The sequence below is a fragment of the Bombina bombina genome, chromosome 3 (assembly GCF_027579735.1).
Source record: "Bombina bombina isolate aBomBom1 chromosome 3, aBomBom1.pri, whole genome shotgun sequence".
Taxonomy (NCBI): Eukaryota; Metazoa; Chordata; class Amphibia; order Anura; family Bombinatoridae; genus Bombina; species Bombina bombina.
In genome coordinates, this window is record NC_069501.1 from 395,325,645 (window position 1) to 395,347,456 (window position 21,812).

Genomic DNA, 21,812 nt, shown 5'->3' on the forward strand with positions numbered 1-21,812 from the left:
AACAGGGGATGGGGTTTTATTCAAATCTCTTCATTGTACCAAAGAAGGAGAATTCCTTCAGACCAGTTCTGGATCTAAAAATATTGAATCGTTATGTAAGAATACCAACGTTCAAGATGGTAACTGTAAGGACTATCTTGCCTTTTGTTCAGCAAGGGAATTATATGTCCACAATAGATTTACAGGATGCATATCTGCATATTCCGCTTCATCCAGATCATTATCAGTTCCTGAGATTCTCTTTTCTTGACAAGCATTACCAGTTTGTGGCTCTGCCGTTTGGCCTAGCTACAGCTCCAAGAATTTTTACAAAGGTTCTCGGTGCCCTTCTGTCTGTAATCAGAGAACAGGGTATTGTGGTATTTCCTTATTTGGACGATATCTTGGTACTTGCTCAGTCTTTACATTTAGCAGAATCTCATACGAATCGACTTGTGTTGTTTCTTCAAGATCATGGTTGGAGGATCAATTTACCAAAAAGTTCTTTGATTCCTCAGACAAGGGTAACCTTTCTGGGTTTCCAGATGGATTCAGTGTCCATGACTCTGTCTTTAACAGACAAGAGACGTCTAAACTTGATTGCAGCTTGTCGAAACCTTCAGTCACAATCATTCCCTTCGGTAGCCTTATGCATGGAAATTCTAGGTCTTATGACTGCTGCATCGGACGCGATCCCCTTTGCTCGTTTTCACATGCGACCTCTTCAGCTCTGTATGCTGAAGCAATGGTGCAAGGATTACACGAAGATATCTCAATTAATATCTTTAAAACCGATTGTTCGACACTCTCTAACATGGTGGACAGATCACCATCGTTTAATTCAGGGGGCTTCTTTTTTGCTTCCGACCTGGACTGTAATTTCAACAGATGCAAGTCTCACAGGTTGGGGAGCTGTGTGGGGATCTCTGACCGCACAAGGAGTTTGGGAATCTCAGGAGGTGAGATTACCGATCAATATTTTGGAACTCCATGCAATTTTCAGAGCTCTTCAGTTTTGGCCTCTTCTGAAGAGAGAATCGTTCATTTGTTTTCAGACAGACAATGTCACAACTGTGGCATACATCAATCGTCAAGGAGGGACTCACAGTCCTCTGGCTATGAAAGAAGTATCTCGAATTTTGGTTTGGGCGGAATCCAGCTCCTGTCTAATCTCTGCGGTTCATATCCCAGGTATAGACAATTGGGAAGCGGATTATCTCAGTCGCCAAACGTTGCATCCGGGCGAATGGTCTCTTCACCCAGAGGTATTTCTTCAGATTGTTCAAATGTGGGAACTTCCAGAAATAGATCTGATGGCGTCCCATCTAAACAAGAAACTTCCCAGGTATCTGTCCAGATCCCGGGATCCTCAGGCGGAGGCAGTGGATGCATTATCACTTCCTTGGAAGTATCATCCTGCCTATATCTTTCCGTCTCTAGTTCTTCTTCCAAGAGTAATCTCCAAGATTCTGAAGGAATGCTCGTTTGTTCTGCTGGTAGCTCCGGCATGGCCTCACAGGTTTTGGTATGCGGATCTTGTCCGGATGGCCTCTTGCCAACCGTGGACTCTTCCGTTAAGACCAGACCTTCTGTCACAAGGTCCTTTTTCCATCAGGATCTGAAATCCTTAAATTTAAAGGTATGGAGATTGAACGCTTGATTCTTGGTCAAAGAGGTTTCTCTGACTCTGTGATTAATACTATGTTACAGGCTCGTAAATCTGTATCTCGAGAGATATATTATAGAGTCTGGAAGACTTATATTTCTTGGTGTCTTTCTCATCATTTTTCTTGGCATTCTTTTAGAATACCGAGAATTTTACAATTTCTTCAGGATGGTTTAGATAAGGGTTTGTCCGCAAGTTCTTTGAAAGGACAAATCTCTGCTCTTTCTGTTCTTTTTCACAGAAAGATTGCTATTCTTCCTGATATTCATTGTTTTGTACAAGCTTTGGTTCGTATAAAACCTGTTATTAAGTCAATTTCTCCTCCTTGGAGTTTGAATTTGGTTCTGGGAGCTCTTCAAGCTCCTCCGTTTGAACCTATGCATTCATTGGACATTAAATTACTTTCATGGAAAGTTTTGTTCCTTTTGGCCATCTCTTCTGCCAGAAGAGTTTCTGAATTATCTGCTCTTTCTTGTGAGTCTCCTTTTCTGATTTTTCATCAGGATAAGGCGGTGTTGCGAACTTCTTTTGAATTTTTACCTAAAGTTGTGAATTCCAACAACATTAGTAGAGAAATTGTGGTTCCTACATTATGTCCTAATCCTAAGAATTCTAAGGAGAAATCGTTGCATTCTTTGGATGTTGTTAGAGCTTTGAAATATTATGTTGAAGCTACGAAATCTTTCCGTAAGACTTCTAGTCTATTTGTTATCTTTTCCGGTTCTAGAAAAGGCCAGAAAGCTTCTGCCATTTCTTTGGCATCTTGGTTGAAATCTTTAATTCATCTTGCCTATGTTGAGTCGGGTAAAACTCCGCCTCAGAGAATTACAGCTCATTCTACTAGGTCAGTTTCTACTTCCTGGGCGTTTAGGAATGAAGCTTCGGTTGACCAGATTTGCAAAGCCGCAACTTGGTCCTCTTTGCATACTTTTACTAAATTCTACCATTTTGATGTATTTTCTTCTTCTGAAGCAGTTTTTGGTAGAAAAGTACTTCAGGCAGCGGTTTCAGTTTGAATCTTCTGCTTATGTTTTTCGTTAAACTTTATTTTTGGGTGTGGATTATTTTCAGCAGGAATTGGCTGTCTTTATTTTATCCCTCCCTCTCTAGTGACTCTTGTGTGGAAAGATCCACATCTTGGGTAGTCATTATCCCATACGTCACTAGCTCATGGACTCTTGCTAATTACATGAAAGAAAACATAATTTATGTAAGAACTTACCTGATAAATTAATTTCTTTCATATAAGCAAGAGTCCATGAGGCCCGCCCTTTTTTTGTGGTGGTTATGATTTTGTATAAAGCACAATTATTCCAATTCCTTATTTTATATGCTTTCGCACTTTTTTATCACCCCACATCTTGGCTATTCGTTAAACTGAATTGTGGGTGTGGTGAGGGGTGTATTTATAGGCATTTTGAGGTTTGGGAAACTTTGCCCCTCCTGGTAGGAATGTATATCCCATACGTCACTAGCTCATGGACTCTTGCTAATATGAAAGAAATGAATTTATCAGGTAAGTTCTTACATAAATTATGTTTTTTCTTTTAAATGATGCAAAATATGAAGGCCTAATCACTAAAAAAGAATTTGATTGTTTCAACATAATCCTGTTCTGCCTACCTTTTATTTTTTACCTAAACTGCATAAGGACAAAAACAAACCTCCAGGCCGTCCCATTGTCTCTGGCATAGGTGGTGTGACTGAAAATGTACCACCTTGCCCACCTATGTCAGGGACACTACTGTTCTTTTACAAAAGCTTGATAACCTAATTGTCGATGAAGATGTCATCTTGGTTTCCCTAGATGTTGAGGGTTTATATTCATCAATCCCTCATGAGGTTGGTCTGGCAGCTAGTAGATCTTTTCTTGATACTCATGGTCTCTCTTTCAAAAAACATACTGATTTTGTGATTTCTCTTTTGAGATTTGTACTTGTAAACAATATTTCTCCAACATTGGTGTGTCCGGTCCACGGCGTCATCCTTACTTGTGGGATATTCTCTTCCCCAACAGGAAATGGCAAAGAGTCCCAGCAAAGCTGGTCACATGATCCCTCCTAGGCTCCGCCCACCCCAGTCATTCTCTTTGCCGTGGCACAGGCAACATCTCCACGGAGATGGTTAAGAGTTTTTTGGTGTTTAAATGTAGTTTTTATTCTTCTATCAAGTGTTTGTTATTTTAAAATAGTGCTGGTATGTACTATTTACTCTGAAACAGAAAAGGATGAAGATTTCTGTTTGTAAGAGGAAGATGATTTTAGCAGACAGTAACTAAAATCGGTTGCTGTTTCCACATAGGACTGTTGAGATGAAGTAACTTCAGTTGGGGGAAACAGTTAGCAGACTTTTCTGCTTAAGGTATGACTAGCCATATTTCTAACAAGACTGTGTAATGCTGGAAGGCTGTCATTTCCCCTCATGGGGACCGGTAAGCCATTTTCTTAGTCAAAAACAAACAGAATAAAGGGCTTATTATGGGCTAAAAAACTGGTAGACATTTTTATGGGCTAAATCGATTGCTTTATTTGTGCATATTATTCAGATTTAGGCTAATAATTGGCATTTATAATCTTGGGGAACGTTTATAAAACGGCAGGCACTGTATTGGACACCTTTTTCAGTCAGGGGGCCTTTCTAGTCATAGACTGAGCCTCATTTTCGCGCCATTAATGCGCAGTTGTTTTTTGAGAGCAGGGCATGCAGATGCATGTGTGAGGATCTAAGAATCTCTGAAAGAGCTTTTAGAAGGCGTCATTTGGTATCGTATTCCCCTCAGGGCTTGGTTGGGTCTTAGCAAAGACTATATCTGGGACTGTATAGGGGTTAAATTGAAAAACGGCTCCGGTTCCGTTATTTTAAGGGTTAAAGCTCTGAAATTTGGTGTGCAATACTTTTAAGGCTTTAAGACACTGTGGTGAAATTTAAATTTTTGAACAATTCCTTCATACTTTTTCACATATTCAGTAATAAAGTGTTTTCTGTTTGAAATTTAAAGTGACAGTAACGGTTTTATTTTAAAACGTTTTTTGTGCTTTGTTGACAAGTTTAAGCCTGTTTAACATGTCTGTACCTTCAGATAAGCTATGTTCTATATGTATGAAAGCCAATGTGTCTCCCCATTTAAATTTATGTGATAATTGTGCCATAGCGTCCAAACAAAGTAAGGACAGTACTGCCACAAATAATGATATTGCCCAAGATGATTCCTCAAATGAGGGGAGTAAACATGATAGTACATCATCTCCTACTGTGTCTACACCAGTTTTGCCCATGCAGGAGGCCTCTAGTACATCTAGTGCGCCAATACTTATTACCATGCAACAATTAACGGCTGTAATGGATAACTCCATAGCAAATCTTTTATCCAAAATGCCTACTTATCAGAGAAAGCGCGATTGCTCTGTTTTAAACACTGAAGAGCAAGAGGACGCTGATGATAATTGTTCTGTCATACCCTCACACCAATCTGAAGGGGCCATGAGGGAGGTTTTGTCTGAGGGAGAAATTTCAGATTCAGGAAAAATTTCTCATCAAGCTGAACCTGATGTTGTGACATTTAAATTTAAATTAGAACATCTCCGCGTACTGCTTAAGGAGGTGTTATCTACTCTGGATGATTGTGACAATTTGGTCATTCCAGAGAAATTATGCAAGATGGACAGGTTCCTAGAGGTTCCGGTGCCCCCCGACGTTTTTCCTATACCCAAGCGGGTGGCGGACATAGTAAATAAAGAGTGGGAAATGCCCGGCATACCTTTTGTTCCTCCCCCTATATTTAAGAAATTATTTCCTATGGTCGACCCCAGAAAGGACTTATGGCAGACAGTCCCCAAGGTCGAGGGGGCAGTTTCTACTCTAAACAAACGCACTACTATTCCTATCGAAGATAGTTGTGCTTTCAAAGATCCTATGGATAAAAAATTGGAAGGTTTGCTTAAAAAGATTTTTGTACAGCAAGGCTACCTTCTACAACCAATTTCATGCATTGTTCCTGTCACTACGGCAGCGTGGTTCTGGTTCGAGGAACTAGAAAAGTCGCTCAGTTGAGAAACTCCATATGAGGAGGTTATGGACAGAGTTCACGCACTTAAATTGGCTAACTCTTTTATTTTAGATGCCGCTTTGCAATTAGCAAAATTAGCGGCGAAAAATTCAGGGTTTGCTTTCTCCTGTTAAGTGTGATCAGTCCACGGGTCATCAATACTTCTGGAATATTAACTCCTCCCCAACAGGAAGTGCAAGAGGATCACCCAGCAGAGCTGCTATATAGCTCCTCCCCTCTACGTCACACCCAGTCATTCTCTTGCACTCAACTAATAGATAGGATGTGTGAGAGGACTGTGGTGATTTTACTTAGTTTTTATAACTTCAATCAAAAGTTTGTTATTTTAAAACAGCACCGGAGTGTGTTGTTCCTTCTCAGGGAGAATTTGAAGAAGAATCTACCTGAGTTTCTGTATGATTTTAACCGGAGTAGTTAAGATCATGTTGCTGTTCTCGGCCATCTGAGGAGTGAGGTAAACTTCAGATCAGGGGACAGCGGGCAGGTTCACCTGCAAAGAGGTATGTAGCAGCATATTATTTTCTGAGAATGGAATTGACTAGAAAATACTGCAAATACCTATATAAAGTAAGTTCAGCCTTAAATGCAGTAGTAGCAACTGGTATCAGGCTGTCATGTATGTATATTTTCACTTCAGTATTCTGGGGAATGGCATTTCACTGAAATAATACTGTTTACATAAAGCTTTAGCCTATTTTGCACTAAAAACGGCTTGCAGCAGGCTTTTTATGACAAATACATTTATTGATGTTAAACGTTTTTTGCTGGCATGTGAAATCGTTTATATTTCTGAGGTACTGGGTGAAAACTTATTTGGGCATTAGTTTTATCCACTTGGCGGGCATTTTGTTTGATTTATGACAGTTTACTGATCTCCCTCACTGTTGTGTGTGAGGGGGAGGGGCTGAATTTGGCGCTTTTACTACGCATCAAAAATTCAGTCACAAGTCTGTTCTTCTTCCCTGCATGATCCGGTTCGTCTCTACAGAGCTCAGGGGTCTTCAAAAGTTATTTTGAGGGAGGTAATCACTCACAGCAGACCTGTGAGATTGAGCTTGACTGTGATAAAAAACGTTACATTCTGTACTTTTTTTCTGCTATTAAAGGGCTAGTTATCCATTACTAATGGGAGCAATCCTTTGCTAAAATAGTATTTTTACTGAGAAAAAGGTTTGTTTTCATAAAATTATCTGTTTTATTGTACTCAACTGTCATATCTTTCTGTGCTTCTTAAAGGCACAGTGCGTTTTTTTCATACTATATATAAAAGTGAATTGAAAAGTATTTCCAAGTTTGCTGGTTATTTGCTAGTGTGTTAAACATGTCTGACTCAGAGGAATATCTCTGTGCTATATGTGCTAAAGCCAAAGTGGAGCCCAATAGAAATTTATGTACTAATTGTATTGATGCTACTTTAAATAAAAGTCAATCTGTACAAATTGAACAGCATTCACCAGACAACGAGAGGAAAGTTATGCCGACTAACTCCCCTCACGTGTCAGTACCTGCATCTCCCGCTCGGGAGGTGCGTGATATGGTAACGCCGAGTACTTCAGGGCGGCCATTACAAATCACATTGCAGGACATGGCTAATGTTATGACTGAAGTTTTGTCTAAATTACCAGAACTTAGAGGGAAGCGTGATCACTCTGGGGTGAGAACAGAGTGCGCTGATAATAATAGGGCCATGTCAGATACTGCGTCACAGTATGCAGAACATGAGGACGGAGAGCTTCAATCTGCAGGTGACTGTTCTGATCCCATTAGAGTGGATTCAGACATTTCTAATTTTAAGTTTAAGCTTGAAAACCTCTGCGTACTGTTAGGGGAGGTATTAGCGGCTCTGAATGATTGTAACACCGTTGCAATTCCAGAGAAATTATGTAGGCTGGATAGATACTATGCGGTACCGGCGAGTACTGACGTATTTCCTATACCTAAGAGGCTTACAGAGATAATTACTAAGGAGTGGGATAGGCCCGGTGTGCCCTTTTCCCCCCCTCCTGTATTTAGAAAAATGTTTCCAATAGACGCCACCACACGGGACTTATGGCAGACGATCCCTAAGGTGGAGGGAGCGGTTTCGACGCTGGCTAAGCGTACCACTATCCCGGTGGAGGATAGCTGTGCTTTTTCTGATCCAATGGATAAAAAATTAGGTTACCTTAAGAAAATGTTTGTTCAACAAGGTTTTATATTGCAACCTCTTGCATGTATTGCGTCTGTCACGGCCGCATCAGCCTTTTGGTCCGAGTCCCTGGAAGAGACTCTTGACTCAATAACTATAGAGGAAATTTCAAACAAGCTTAAAACACTTAAGCTAGCTAATTCATTTGTTTCAGATGCCGTTGTACATTTAACTAAACTTACGGCTAAAAATTCCGGATTCGCCATTCAGGCACGCAGAGCACTGTGGCTAAAATCCTGGTCAGCTGATGTTACTTCTAAATCTAAGTTACTCAACATACCTTTCAAAGGGCAGACCTTATTCGGGCCCGGTTTGAAGGAAATTATCGCTGACATTACAGGAGGTAAAGGCCACGCCCTGCCTCAAGACAGAGCCAAGCCGAAGGCTAGACAGTCTAATTTTCAATCCTTTCGTAATTTCAAGACAGGAGCAGCATCAACTTCCTCTGCACCAAAACAGGAAGGAGCTGTTGCTCGCTACAGACAAGGCTGGAGACCTAACCAGTCCTGGAACAAGGGCAAGCAGGCCAGAAAACCTGCTGCTGCCCCTAAGACAGCATGAATTGAGGGCCCCCTGATCCGGGAACGGATCTAGTGGGGGGCAGACTTTCTCTCTTCACCCAGGCTTGGGCAAGAGATGTCCAGGATCCCTGGGCGTTAGAGATCATATCTCAGGGATATCTTCTGGACTTCAAATCCTCTCCCCCAAAAGGGAGATTCCATCTGTCAAGGTTGTCAACAAACCAAATAAAGAAAGAGGCTTTTCTACGCTGTGTACAAGATCTTTTACTAATGGGAGTGATCCATCCGGTTCCGCGGTCGGAACAAGGACAGGGGTTTTACTCAAATCTGTTTGTGGTTCCCAAGAAAGAAGGAACCTTCAGACCAATCTTGGATTTAAAGATCCTAAACAAATTCCTAAGAGTTCCATCGTTCAAAATGGAAACTATTCGGACAATCCTACCCATGATCCAAAAGGGTCAGTACATGACCACAGTGGATTTAAAGGATGCTTACCTTCACATACCGATTCACAGAGATCATTTCCGGTATCTAAGGTTTGCCTTCCTAGACAGGCATTACCAGTTTGTAGCTCTTCCATTCGGGTTGGCTACGGCTCCAAGAATCTTCACAAAGGTTCTGGGGGCTCTTCTGGCGGTGCTAAGACCGCGAGGAATCTCGGTAGCTCCATACCTAGACGACATTCTGATTCAAGCTTCAAGCTTTCAAACTGCCAAGTCTCATACAGAGTTTGTACTGGCATTTCTAAGATCGCATGGGTGGAAGGTAAACGAAAAGAAGAGTTCTCTCGTTCCACTCACAACAGTTCCCTTCTTGGGGACTCTTATAGATTCTGTAGAAATGAAGATTTACCTGACAGAAGACAGGTTAACAAAACTTCAAAACGCCTGCCGTGTCCTTCATTCCATTCAACACCCGTCAGTGGCTCAATGTATGGAGGTGATCGGCTTAATGGTAGCGGCAATGGACATAGTCCCCTTTGCACGCCTACACCTCAGACCGCTGCAATTATGCATGCTAAGTCAGTGGAATGGGGATTACTCAGATTTGTCCCCCACTCTGAATCTGGATCAAGAGACCAGAAATTCTCTTCTGTGGTGGCTTTCTCGGCCACATCTGTCCAAGGGGATGCCATTCAGCAGGCCAAATTGGACAATTGTAACAACAGACGCCAGCCTGTTAGGTTGGGGCGCTGTCTGGAATTCCCTGAAGGCTCAGGGATCATGGACTCAGGAGGAGAGTCTCCTGCCAATAAACATTCTGGAATTGAGAGCAGTTCTCAATGCCCTTCTGGCTTGGCCCCAGTTAACAACTCGGGGGTTCATCAGATTTCAGTCGGACAACATCACGACTGTAGCTTACATCAACCATCAAGGAGGAACAAGAAGCTCCCTAGCGATGATGGAAGTATCAAAGATAATTCGTTGGGCAGAGTCTCGCTCTTGCCATCTCTCAGCAATCCACATTCCGGGAGTGGAGAACTGGGAGGCGGATTTCCTAAGTCGTCAGACTTTTCATCCGGGGGAGTGGGAACTTCATCCGGAGGTCTTTGCCCAAATACTTCGACGTTGGGGCAAACCAGAGATAGATCTCATGGCGTCTCGACAGAACGCCAAGCTTCCTCGTTACGGGTCCAGATCCAGGGATCCGGGAGCGGCCCTAGTAGATGCTTTGACAGCACCTTGGACCTTCGGGAGAGCTTATGTGTTTCCACCCTTTCCGATGCTTCCTCGATTGATCGCCAGAATCAAACAGGAGAGAGCATCAGTAATTCTAATAGCGCCTGCGTGGCCTCGCAGGACCTGGTATGCAGATCTAGTGGACATGTCATCCTGTCCACCTTGGTCTCTGCCTCTGAGACAGGACCTTCTGATTCAGGGTCCTTTCAAACATCAAAATCTAATTTCTCTGAAGCTGACTGCCTGGAGATTGAACGCTTGATTTTATCAAAACGTGGATTCTCTGAGTCAGTAATTGATACCCTGATACAGGCTAGGAAGCCTGTTACCAGAAAGATTTATCATAAAATATGGCGTAAATACCTATATTGGTGCGAATCCAAAGGTTACTCTTGGAGTAAGGTTAGGATTCCTAGGATATTGTCTTTTCTACAAGAGGGTTTAGAAAAGGGCTTATCCGCTAGTTCTTTAAAGGGACAGATCTCAGCTCTGTCCATTTTGTTACACAAACGTCTGTCAGAAGTTCCAGACGTTCAGGCTTTTTGTCAGGCTTTGGCCAGGATTAAGCCTGTGTTTAAAAATGTTGCTCCGCTATGGAGTTTAAACCTTGTTCTTAACGTTTTACAGGGCGTTCCGTTTGAACCCCTTCATTCCGTTGATATAAAATTGTTATCTTGGAAAGTTCTATTTTTAATGGCTATTTCCTCGGCTCGAAGAGTCTCTGAGTTATCAGCCTTACATTGTGATTCTCCTTATCTGATTTTTCACTCGGATAAGGTAGTTCTGCGTACTAAACCTGGGTTCTTACCTAAGGTAGTCACTAACAGGAATATCAATCAGGAGATTGTTGTTCCATCCTTGTGTCCTAATCCTTCCTCAGAGAAGGAACGACTTCTGCACAATCTAGATGTAGTTCGTGCCCTAAAATTTTATTTACAGGCAACTAAAGATTTTCGACAAACATCTTCACTGTTTGTCGTTTACTCTGGTCAGAGGAGAGGTCAAAAAGCTTCGGCTACCTCTCTCTCTTTTTGGCTTCGTAGCATAATACGTTTAGCCTATGAGACTGCTGGACAGCAGCCTCCTGAAAGAATTACAGCTCATTCCACTAGAGCTGTGGCTTCCACTTGGGCCTTTAAGAATGAGGCCTCTGTTGAACAGATTTGCAAGGCTGCAACTTGGTCTTCGCTTCATACTTTTTCCAAATTTTACAAATTTGACACTTTTGCTTCTTCGGAGGCTATTTTTGGGAGAAAGGTTCTTCAGGCAGTGGTTCCTTCTGTATAAAGATCCTGCCTATCCCTCCCGTCATCCGTGTACTTTTGCTTTGGTATTGGTATCCCAGAAGTAATGATGACCCGTGGACTGATCACACTTAACAGGAGAAAACATAATTTATGCTTACCTGATAAATTCCTTTCTCCTGTAGTGTGATCAGTCCACGGCCCGCCCTGTTTTTTATGGCAGGTCTAAATTTTTAAATTATACTCCAGTCACCACTGCACCCTTTAGCTTCTCCTTTCTCGTTGGTTCTTGGTCGAATGACTGGGTGTGACGTAGAGGGGAGGAGCTATATAGCAGCTCTGCTGGGTGATCCTCTTGCACTTCCTGTTGGGGAGGAGTTAATATTCCAGAAGTAATGATGACCCGTGGACTGATCACACTACAGGAGAAAGGAATTTATCAGGTAAGCATAAATTATGTTTTCGTGGCGCGCAGAGCGCTTTGGCTAAGGTCTTGGTCAGCGGATGTGTCATCCAAGACAAAATTGCTTAACATTCCTTTCAAAGGTAAAACTTTATTTGGACCTGATTTGAAAGAGATTATTTCAGACATCACTGGGGGAAAGGGCCACGCCCTTCCACAGGATAGGTCTTTTAAGGCTAAAAATAAACCTAATTTTCGTCCCTTTCGCAGAAATGGACCAGCCTCTAATTCTGCATCCTCTAAGCAAGAGGGTAATGCCTCACAACCCAAACCAGCCTGGAAACCAATGCAAGGCTGGAACAAGGGTAAGCAGGCCAAGAAGCCTTCCACTGCTAACAAAACAGCATGAAGGAGTAGCCCCCGATCCGGGACCGGATCTGGTGGGGGGCAGACTTTCTCTCTTTGCTCAGGCTTGGGCAAGAGATGTTCAGGATCCTTGGGCGCTAGAAATAGTTTCTCAAGGTTATCTCCTGGAATTCAAGGAACTACCCCCAAGGGGAAGGTTCCACAAGTCTCACTTATCCTCAAACCAAATAAAGAGACAGGCATTCTTACATTGTGTAGAAGACCTGTTAAAGATGGGAGTGATACACCCAGTTCCAATAAAGGAACAAGGAATGGGATTTTATTCCAATCTGTTCGTAGTTCCCAAAAAAGAGGGAACGTTCAGACCAATTTTGGATTTGAAGATCCTAAACAAATTTCTCAGGGTACCATCGTTCAAAATGGAAACCATTCGAACGATTCTACCCACCATCCAGGAAAGTCAATTTATGACTACCGTGGATCTAAAGGATGCGTACCTACATATCCCTATCCACAAGGAACATCATCAGTTCCTAAGGTTCGCTTTTCTGGACAAACATTACCAGTTTGTGGCTCTTCCATTCGGATTAGCCACTGCTCCAAGGATTTTCACAAAGGTGCTAGGGTCCCTTCTAGCGGTTCTAAGACCAAGGGGCATTGCAGTAGTACCTTACTTGGACGACATTCTAATACAAGCGTCGTCCCTGTCAAAGGCAAAGGCTCATACGGACATCGTTCTAGCCTTTCTCACATCTCACGGATGGAAGGTGAACAAAGAAAAGAGTTCTCTGTCCCCGTCAACAAGAGTTCCCTTCTTGGGAACAATAATAGATTCCTTAGAAATGAGGATTTTTCTGACAGAGGTCAGAAAATCAAAACTTCTAAGCTCTTGTCAAGTGCTTCATTCTGTTCCTCGTCCTTCCATAGCGCAGTGCATGGAAGTAATAGGATTGATGGTTGCAACAATGGACATAGTTCCTTTTGCACAAATTCATCTAAGACCATTACAACTGTGCATGCTCAAACAGTGGAATGGGGATTATACAGACTTGTCTCCAATGATTCAAGTAGATCAAAAGAAAAGAGATTCACTCCGTTGGTGGCTGACCCTGGACCATCTGTCTCAGGGAATGAGCTTCCGCAGGCCAGAGTGGGTCATTGTCACGACCGACGCCAGTTTAGTGGGCTGGGGTGCGGTCTGGGAATCCCTGAAAGCTCAGGGTCTATGGTCTCGGGAGGAGTCTCTTCTCCCGATAAACATTCTGGAACTGAGAGCGATATTCAATGCTCAACTAGCAAAGGCCAAATTCATAAGGTTCCAATCAGACAACATGACGACTGTTGCTTATATCAATCATCAAGGGGGAACAAAGAGTTCCCTGGCGATGAAAGAAGTGACCAAAATAATTCAATGGGCGGAGGATCACTCCTGCCACTTGTCTGCGATCCACATCCCAGGAGTGGAAAATTGGGAAGCGGATTTTCTGAGTCGTCAGATATTTCATCCGGGGGAGTGGGAACTCCATCCGGAAATCTTTGCCCAAATAACTCAATTATGGGGCATTCCAGACATGGATCTGATGGCGTCTCGTCAGAACTTCAAGGTTCCTTGCTACGGGTCCAGATCCAGGGATCCCAAGGCGACTCTAGTAGATGCACTAGTAGCACCTTGGACTTTCAACCTAGCTTACGTATTCCCACCGTTTCCTCTCATTCCCAGGCTGATAGCCATGATCAATCAGGAGAGGGCCTCAGTGATCTTGATAGCTCCTGCGTGGCCACGCAGGACTTGGTATGCAGACCTGGTGAATATGTCATCGGCTCCACCATGGAAGCTACCTTTGAGACAGGACCTTCTTGTTCAAGGTCCATTCGAACACCCAAATCTGGTCTCCCTCCAACTGACGGCTTGGAGATTGAACGCTTGATTCTATCAAAGCGTGGGTTTTCAGATTCGGTGATAGATACTCTGGTTCAGGCCAGAAAACCTGTAACTAGGAAAATTTACCATAAAATATGGAAAAAATATATCTGTTGGTGTGAATCCAAAGGATTCCCATGGAATAAGATAAAATTTCTTCAAGAAGGTTTGGAGAAAGGATTATCTGCAAGTTCTCTAAAGGGACAGATCTCTGCTTTATCGGTCTTACTACACAAAAGACTGGCAGCTGTGCCAGATGTTCAAGCTTTTGTTCAGGCTCTGGTTAGGATCAAGCCTGTTTACAGACCTTTGACTCCTCCCTGGAGTCTAAATCTAGTTCTTTCAGTTCTTCAAGGGGTTCCGTTTGAACCTTTACATTCCATAGATATTAAGTTACTATCTTGGAAAGTTTTGTTTTTGGTTGCAATTTCTTCTGCTAGAAGAGTTTCAGAGTTATCTGCTCTGCAGTGTTCTCCTCCTTATTTGGTGTTCCATGCAGATAAGGTGGTTTTGCGTACTAAGCCTGGTTTTCTTCCTAAAGTTGTTTCTAACAAAAATATTAACCAGGAGATAGTTGTACCTTCTTTGTGTCCGAATCCAGTTTCAAAGAAGGAACGTTTGTTACACAATTTGGACGTTGTCCGTGCTCTAAAGTTTTATTTAGAGGCTACTAAAGATTTCAGACAAACATCTTCCTTGTTTGTTGTTTATTCTGGTAAAAGGAGAGGTCTAAAAGCGACTTCTACCTCTCCTTTTGGCTTAAAAGCATTATCCGATTGGCTTATGAGACTGCCGGACGGCAGCCTCCTGAAAGAATCACAGCTCACTCCACTAGGGCTGTGGCTTCCACATGGGCCTTCAAGAACGAGGCTTCTGTTGACCAGATATGTAAGGCAGCGACTTGGTCTTCACTGCACACTTTTGCCAAATTTTACAAATTTGATACTTTTGCTTCTTCGGAGGCTATTTTTGGGAGAAAGGTTTTGCAAGCTGTGGTGCCTTCCGTTTAGGTGACCTGATTTGCTCCCTCCCTTCATCCGTGTCCTAAAGCTTTGGTATTGGTTCCCACAAGTAAGGATGACGCCGTGGACCGGACACACCAATGTTGGAGAAAACAGAATTTATGCTTACCTGATAAATTAATTTCTCCAACGGTGTGTCCGGTCCACGGCCCGCCCTGGTTTTTTAATCAGGTCTGATGAATTATTTTCTCTAACTACAGTCACCACGGTACCATATGGTTTCTCCTATATATATTTCCTCCTGTCTGTCGGTCGAATGACTGGGGTGGGCGGAGCCTAGGAGGGATCATGTGACCAGCTTTGCTGGGACTCTTTGCCATTTCCTGTTGGGGAAGAGAATATCCCACAAGTAAGGATGACGCCGTGGACCGGACACACCGTTGGAGAAAGTAATTTATCAGGTAAGCATAAATTCTGTTTTTCTGTTTTTGATGGAAAGTATTTTAGACAAATACGTGGCACAGCAATGGGGGCCACTTGTGCCCCCACCTATCCCTGCCTTCATTTGGGAATCTGGGAACGTTTCGAAGTTTTTGGTACCCATAATGACATTGTTGAAAGTTTGGTGCAATTGTGGCTACGCTATGTGGATGATGTCTTTATGTTATGGAAGGGTGACATGTCAAGTTTGGAGGCTTTTGTCAAAAGGAACCAAAAAATTCTGGTATCATAGGCGCTAGTGAAAGCTTGAAAAAGACCTTTAGCGGGTTGAAATGCGTTGCTCTTTGTTGCAAGTATTTTGTCCCCTCAAGGCTTCCGTAGAACCAGACTTCGGCTACCTGCTTGCAAAGGTGATTCGGATGAAAATTTATCTTCCACATGAACGCCATATTGAGACGCCGTATCTAAGTGCTGGTATCGTTGGATAGTGTACCTGAAAGAGGGAATCATCCGCTTCATCACCGTTTTCGGTGTAAGCAAAAGTGTTGACCTTTATTTAGTGCCTCTTTCTGTCGTTTGATTGGTCCTTTATCTCGTTCCAGCCAGACCTGGATGTTTCAACTGAGACGAGACAAGCAATATTCATCCAAACTGTTCATCGGAATCGTTTTATCTGATTGTATGGTCTCAAGTGGATTTCATTTAAGCTTTCTGTTTTTTATCTCATATAATAATTGTTACAAATTGTATACTACACTTAAACTGCGTCTGATCAACGCAATTGTTTCTTTTGCAATAATTTTGTATCAGCCACATTTTTAATTGTATCTGCTGCAATATCCTTTTTTAATTGTATCTGCTGCAATATCCTTTTTGTATTTGTTATTTGTATATTTTATTTTTCACTTGTTATTAAATTTATGCAGATTCTGCAATACACAAATTATTGTGACACTAATTTATCACTTTTATTCACATATTAGGACCTTTATTTTTATTTTATTTTCACATTATATCACACTTATAAGTTTTCCAAATTAAGCAAGATCACTATTTTAAGCTTTCACTAGCGCCTATGATACCAGAATTTTTTGGTTCCTTTTGGTAACCAATTTATTCTAAATTATTTACTTGTATTTTAGAGGTTGGAGAGTCCTCTTGTTTTCTCATAGGCTTAATAGAGTTTCACTGCGCACTAACCAACACCCCCTCTTTTTTTGTAAAGTATTGAATAACAATAATTATAATATTTTGTTGACCTATAAAGCTAATACTGTCATGCTACCCTTCCTAGACTTTTTGATTAAGAAACAAGGGAGATATTTGCAGACAGAGAATTATTGAAAACCCACGGCGACTAATAGCCTATTACAAGCACATACTAATCATCCTCACTTATTGAAAAAGGGTATCCCTTATGGACAGTTTTTGCGTTTACACAGAAACTGTTCAACAAACTCCAAGCTTTAATTTCCACGCTAATAAAATGAAAGAGAGGTCTCTCTAGAGGATACTCAAAAAAGTATATATTATAGTATGGTAATAAGCTCTCTCAATAGAGTGAGAAAAATGAAAAGAGACGACACCCTTTTTCCAAAAAGTGACAAAGAAGTTGAACAAAAATCTAATGTAAGATTCATTACACAGTATAATTGTCACTGGGATAAGATTCGCCACATTTTAACCACAAATTGGCATTTTTTACTTGCTGATAAAAAAAATTGCACACAAAGTAGGAGAGCGTCCCCTTTTGACAGCTAGAAAAGCTCTCAGTTTGAAAGATTGTTTGGTAAGAAGCCATTTTCTTAAAACTCCGAAACAAAATTGTCTCACAATGCACCAATCACAAAAAGGCAGTTTTCCTTGTGGAAAATGTGTGTTATGCAGTTATATTGTTAGAACTTACAATTTTTCTACTGGGGGCAAAATTTTTCGCATTAATCATTTGATAAATTGCCAGACGTTTGGACAACTCTTAGATAGAGTAAGAGAACATAGAGACGATGTCAAAAATAAAAAAATGACTAGTAGCACGACATTTTAAAGCTTGTCATGATTCTAACTCTGATTTAATAAAATTTATTGGCATTGATGTAGGCCTGACACATAAAAGAGGAGGTGATCAGGATAAATGCCTTCTTCAAAAAGAAAGAGACAGGTTGGATTTATCGCTTACGGACATGTGCTCCGGTTGGCCTTAATGAAAAACTTGAATTAGCTCTTGTTATGTAGAGCTAGCAACTGTTTCGTTCCAAATCTGTATTTATCATATATATTTTTTATTATTTCGGTATGTACTCAACTTTCTGCATTTCGTATGTGAAACGAAAAACCTTTTATAAATAAAATTTATTAACATCCAATTATTTACTCTGCTCTTAGATCTTTTCCTTTTGATTAGGATAAATTATCGGTGACATTTTAACCATATGTGATGTTCCTGAGTGGGTGAGTGGACTGAGACCTAGCTAGATAAGATATTGTTAGGTAAATTTGGAAATCCCAGGGTTCAATTCTGCCCTTAAGAGCCTATTTTATATCCTTTGACCTAAATTTAAACCATTTAGTATACGTTATAATTATGCTCTTAATATTGACTTTGTGTTTCTTTTTCTATGTTATATCTATAACTACCACATAGATCCTTATATATTCATGTCATGACAACTATACCCTCCATGTTGGGGTTGTCCTCTGATTAATGTGTTGTCTAGTTATCTTTTTTTTTTTTTTTTTGAGTTTTAAATCTCTTTTATTGTAAAGTACCGTACAGAAAAAAGTGAAGGTTACTCTATATTGTGATACAGAAAACAGTATACATTTCAATTATAACCATATAATATATAAATCCATTCGAGCCTCCGCTCCCTGCTTTGAAGTAGTCTGGACACGAAGGGGACAGGTTTCCTGCAGGCCCTCAATGATATGGGCTGGAGTGTTTATGTTTAATGTCTCTGACTTGTTCAAATTTAAATGGAAATTAGAATATTGACCATATTCTTTAAATTCTTCCATAAGGGGGGGTAGCAATCCTTCTAAGTCTGTAATAGTAAGGAGAATATTGTCCGTGTACATCGCCAACTTGTTTTCTGCCTGTGTTGTGTGTATGCCTTTGTCTAGTTATCTTTTAAACATATCCGTGTCACTTTTACATGTGTTTTCAGATGTGCCTGTATTTATTTTGACAAAATTGTCTTGCTTGTTTTCAGAGGTTACCACATAGATCCTCATTTGAGTATCATGGCAACTTATCCCCAATGAGACATTGTGGGGTTGCCCTCTGATGGAGGTATTGTAAGTTCCCTCTTGTGAAATTAAGCTTTGCATGTTCACATGTGTATGTACTTTATTAACTCGTAATAACGATATATATTTTGTTACTACATAGATCCTCGGTTACTTTTCATGGCAGCATATCCCTCATAATCTGTGGGGTTGCCCTCTGATAGAGGTGTTGTAGGTTTCCTCTTTTCGAAAATTTATAATATAAAAATCAAGCTCCTCAATATCATTTTCCCTGTCATTGAAAAGTCTATATTATTTTTATTTATTTTTTTCGTTTTCTTTTCTTATTATGTGTATTTAATAAATTCATTGTGCTTTAAACACATGGTGGTCTGGAAGTATTATTCATTGTCTCTGCTGAGGTTCCCACGTGCAACAATAATTTGTAAGTTCTCCCTTTGGTTTGGGAGTGTATCTGGGTAATGAGTGTGCTGAAATCCCTATCTTTTTATAAGAATTACTGATCCTTATATTTTCTTTTGTTATTTAATATAAAATTGTTATTTATAGGGTCTGCACCTCTAATTTAAATTTACCTACATCATTATTATATTTTGGAATAAACACAGTTCCCTTTAATTTATCTCACAATATGTTAGTATACGTCAAGATCTATGGTGCGCTTCCACGAATGTACCCCTGAAGCTAATCTTGGACTGCATGACTTTTCTCCAAGTCCAATGCCACAAGTCTTAAACTACCAGCTTGCTTTTAATTCCTGGTGAAATTCTCTCTGTATGATAGTTCCCTTGCTCACGGGTTCAATAATTATCAGGCAATCAAATCTAGTGAGTTTTTATGCTCAAAGTCCTCAAAATGACTACAGCTTCAAAAAATTCCTCCATATTCAGAGTGCACCAATCAGTGTCCGTAACCCCGCATTTTATACAGATAAAATTCACATAAGATACATCAATCTGTACATTGGGAGATTCTGCATAGATTTTTCTGAAGGATGAAGTCTCTCACAGGTCAGTGTAATTTCTGTGATATTACTGCTGTCATTGCTCCACTGATATTGCCGTCTACCATGACAGCCACCCGGATGCCCCCTCTTTGAGTGTTTTTATTTAATTGAACGTAAGGTTTTGTAGAAAATCTCTACTTAATTGGATTGGTTTAAGGTACATGCAACTCACAATTTTCTCTCAAGTTGTTATGAATATAATAAGATAAGAGTCCTAAGCAAGTGTTTTATGACACTTGAGGAAACTTTTGTTAGAACATGTTGGTAAAATTTTAGGGTTTGCATGCCACTCTCGGCTTGATTCTGTAATGAAGCTTTTTTTATTTAGAGGTATCTTTTTCTGTTATTGTTGAAACATTTAATAACATTTCAGGTCATCTTTTATTACAGAGCTGTGGCTGTCTTTGGAAGAACATCAATATGCACTGGAACTCATCATGAGCAAGTACAGAAGACAGATGCTGCAGTTAATAGCCAACAAGAAACCAGACCCTAAAGAGCCAGTGTTGGAAGCCCATGAGATCTATTCATCTGTAAGCCATTTTGTATGTGAAAGCTTATTCTTTTAAATTTATAAAAATAAGACAGTGTGTAAAACTATTCTTAAAACTATATGGCCTACTTGTTTGACTTCAGTAGCTGGAAAATGAATGGTAACATTTAAGAAGAGTTGTATCTTACATAAAATCAACAACTTACTGGGTCAAACAGGACAGCACTGTTTTACTACAGAACGATTTTTAGACTGAAGTGAAAAACCATGGTGGAGCAATGTATGTAGCTTTAAAGGACAATGTACTCACAACCTCATCACTCAAGGACTACACTGCTTTAAACAGTGGTTCACATACCGTAGAGTCCATAACTTTCTTACAAGACATCCCCAAGCTAAAAACATGACAAGACCTCTAACTTCGAACTCTTATGCTCTAAAAACCCTCCACTGAGACACACAATCTCAATTATTTATAAACTACTATCCCAGACTCAACCAGGATAGACCCATCCCTAAATACAAAGCAAGGAAATAGATCTGGGTCTTCTCATCCTGCCACAAACAAGCTCTCAGATCTTTCAGTCTACACTAAAATCTTTGATATCCTCGAATATAATAGAACTTAATTTTAAAATTACTACACAAGTGGTACCTCACTGTGCTTGTGTCTTAAAACAAGTAATAATTGTTGGCCTTGTGGGAAGTGACATGGCTCGTATATGGTGGTGGTGCACATCTATTCAGAACTTTTGGAGAAAAATTATTACAGAGATTAAAAAAATATATTAGCATTACAATTCCATCTAGACCCTCTAGTTTGGCTTTTAAATAGATCTCCAAGAATAAAACATAAACCACACTTAAAATCATTTTTTATTATGACAAACAGCATTACATTTTTACTAGCGAAGAACTGGAAAGTAGAGAGGTCCCCCACTTAATGTGGATACTGAAAAACGATAAAATGGACATCTATTCTGAAATGTCCATGCTTTGGGAAATTAAATCAAACCACAAAATGCGGAGCTATAATAACTTATGCCTTTGGATATTAGAAATACATCCACACAACCGTAGGTACTACCATGTTTCTTGACAAAAAGTCTTATTTAATATAATAGAGCTCTCCAGTTAACTGTTATTGTTATGTTATCTTTATTTTGTCACACCATTGTGGACATTTACTGACACTCAAAGCTATATATGTTGGCTTTTTACTCTGTAATCACAACATTGGAGCTGCTTCTCCAGTATTTGTATCATATCTTTCATTAAAACAAAATCTGATTTAAAAAAAAAAGACAATGTACTCAGCAAGCAGTTGAGAATATTGTAATTATTTGCATTCAAAGCTGCTGCATGAACTCCCTTTCAAATGGGCTCTCTATTTTCGCCCTCTTCTATACATAGCTTTGTTATAGTCAGTACTATAGCATTACACTTTCAAGTATAGGTGGTGGTTTTAAAAAGCAAAAGCAGATATTTCAAATTTAAAAAAATAAAGGTACATTAGTTATTTGTAAACAGTTTAATGCACTCAGGCAGATAAAAATGATTGTTGGAAACACATTAAAGGGGAGAACACTTTTACAATGCACAGACCCTTTAACTAGATTTTTAGTAACACA

The 21,812-nt window shown here is 40.4% G+C and overlaps 1 protein-coding gene across 1 annotated transcript in view; it reads left to right on the top strand.

Moving 5' to 3' along the window:
- Positions 1-21,812, top strand: part of LOC128652359 (suppressor of IKBKE 1-like) — a 51,646-nt gene that overhangs the window by 18,968 nt on the left and 10,866 nt on the right. The window contains exon 4 of the mRNA XM_053705298.1: positions 20,079-20,221. Within this exon, the coding sequence (XP_053561273.1) occupies positions 20,079-20,221 (143 nt within the window). The remainder of the gene's footprint in view (positions 1-20,078; positions 20,222-21,812) is intronic.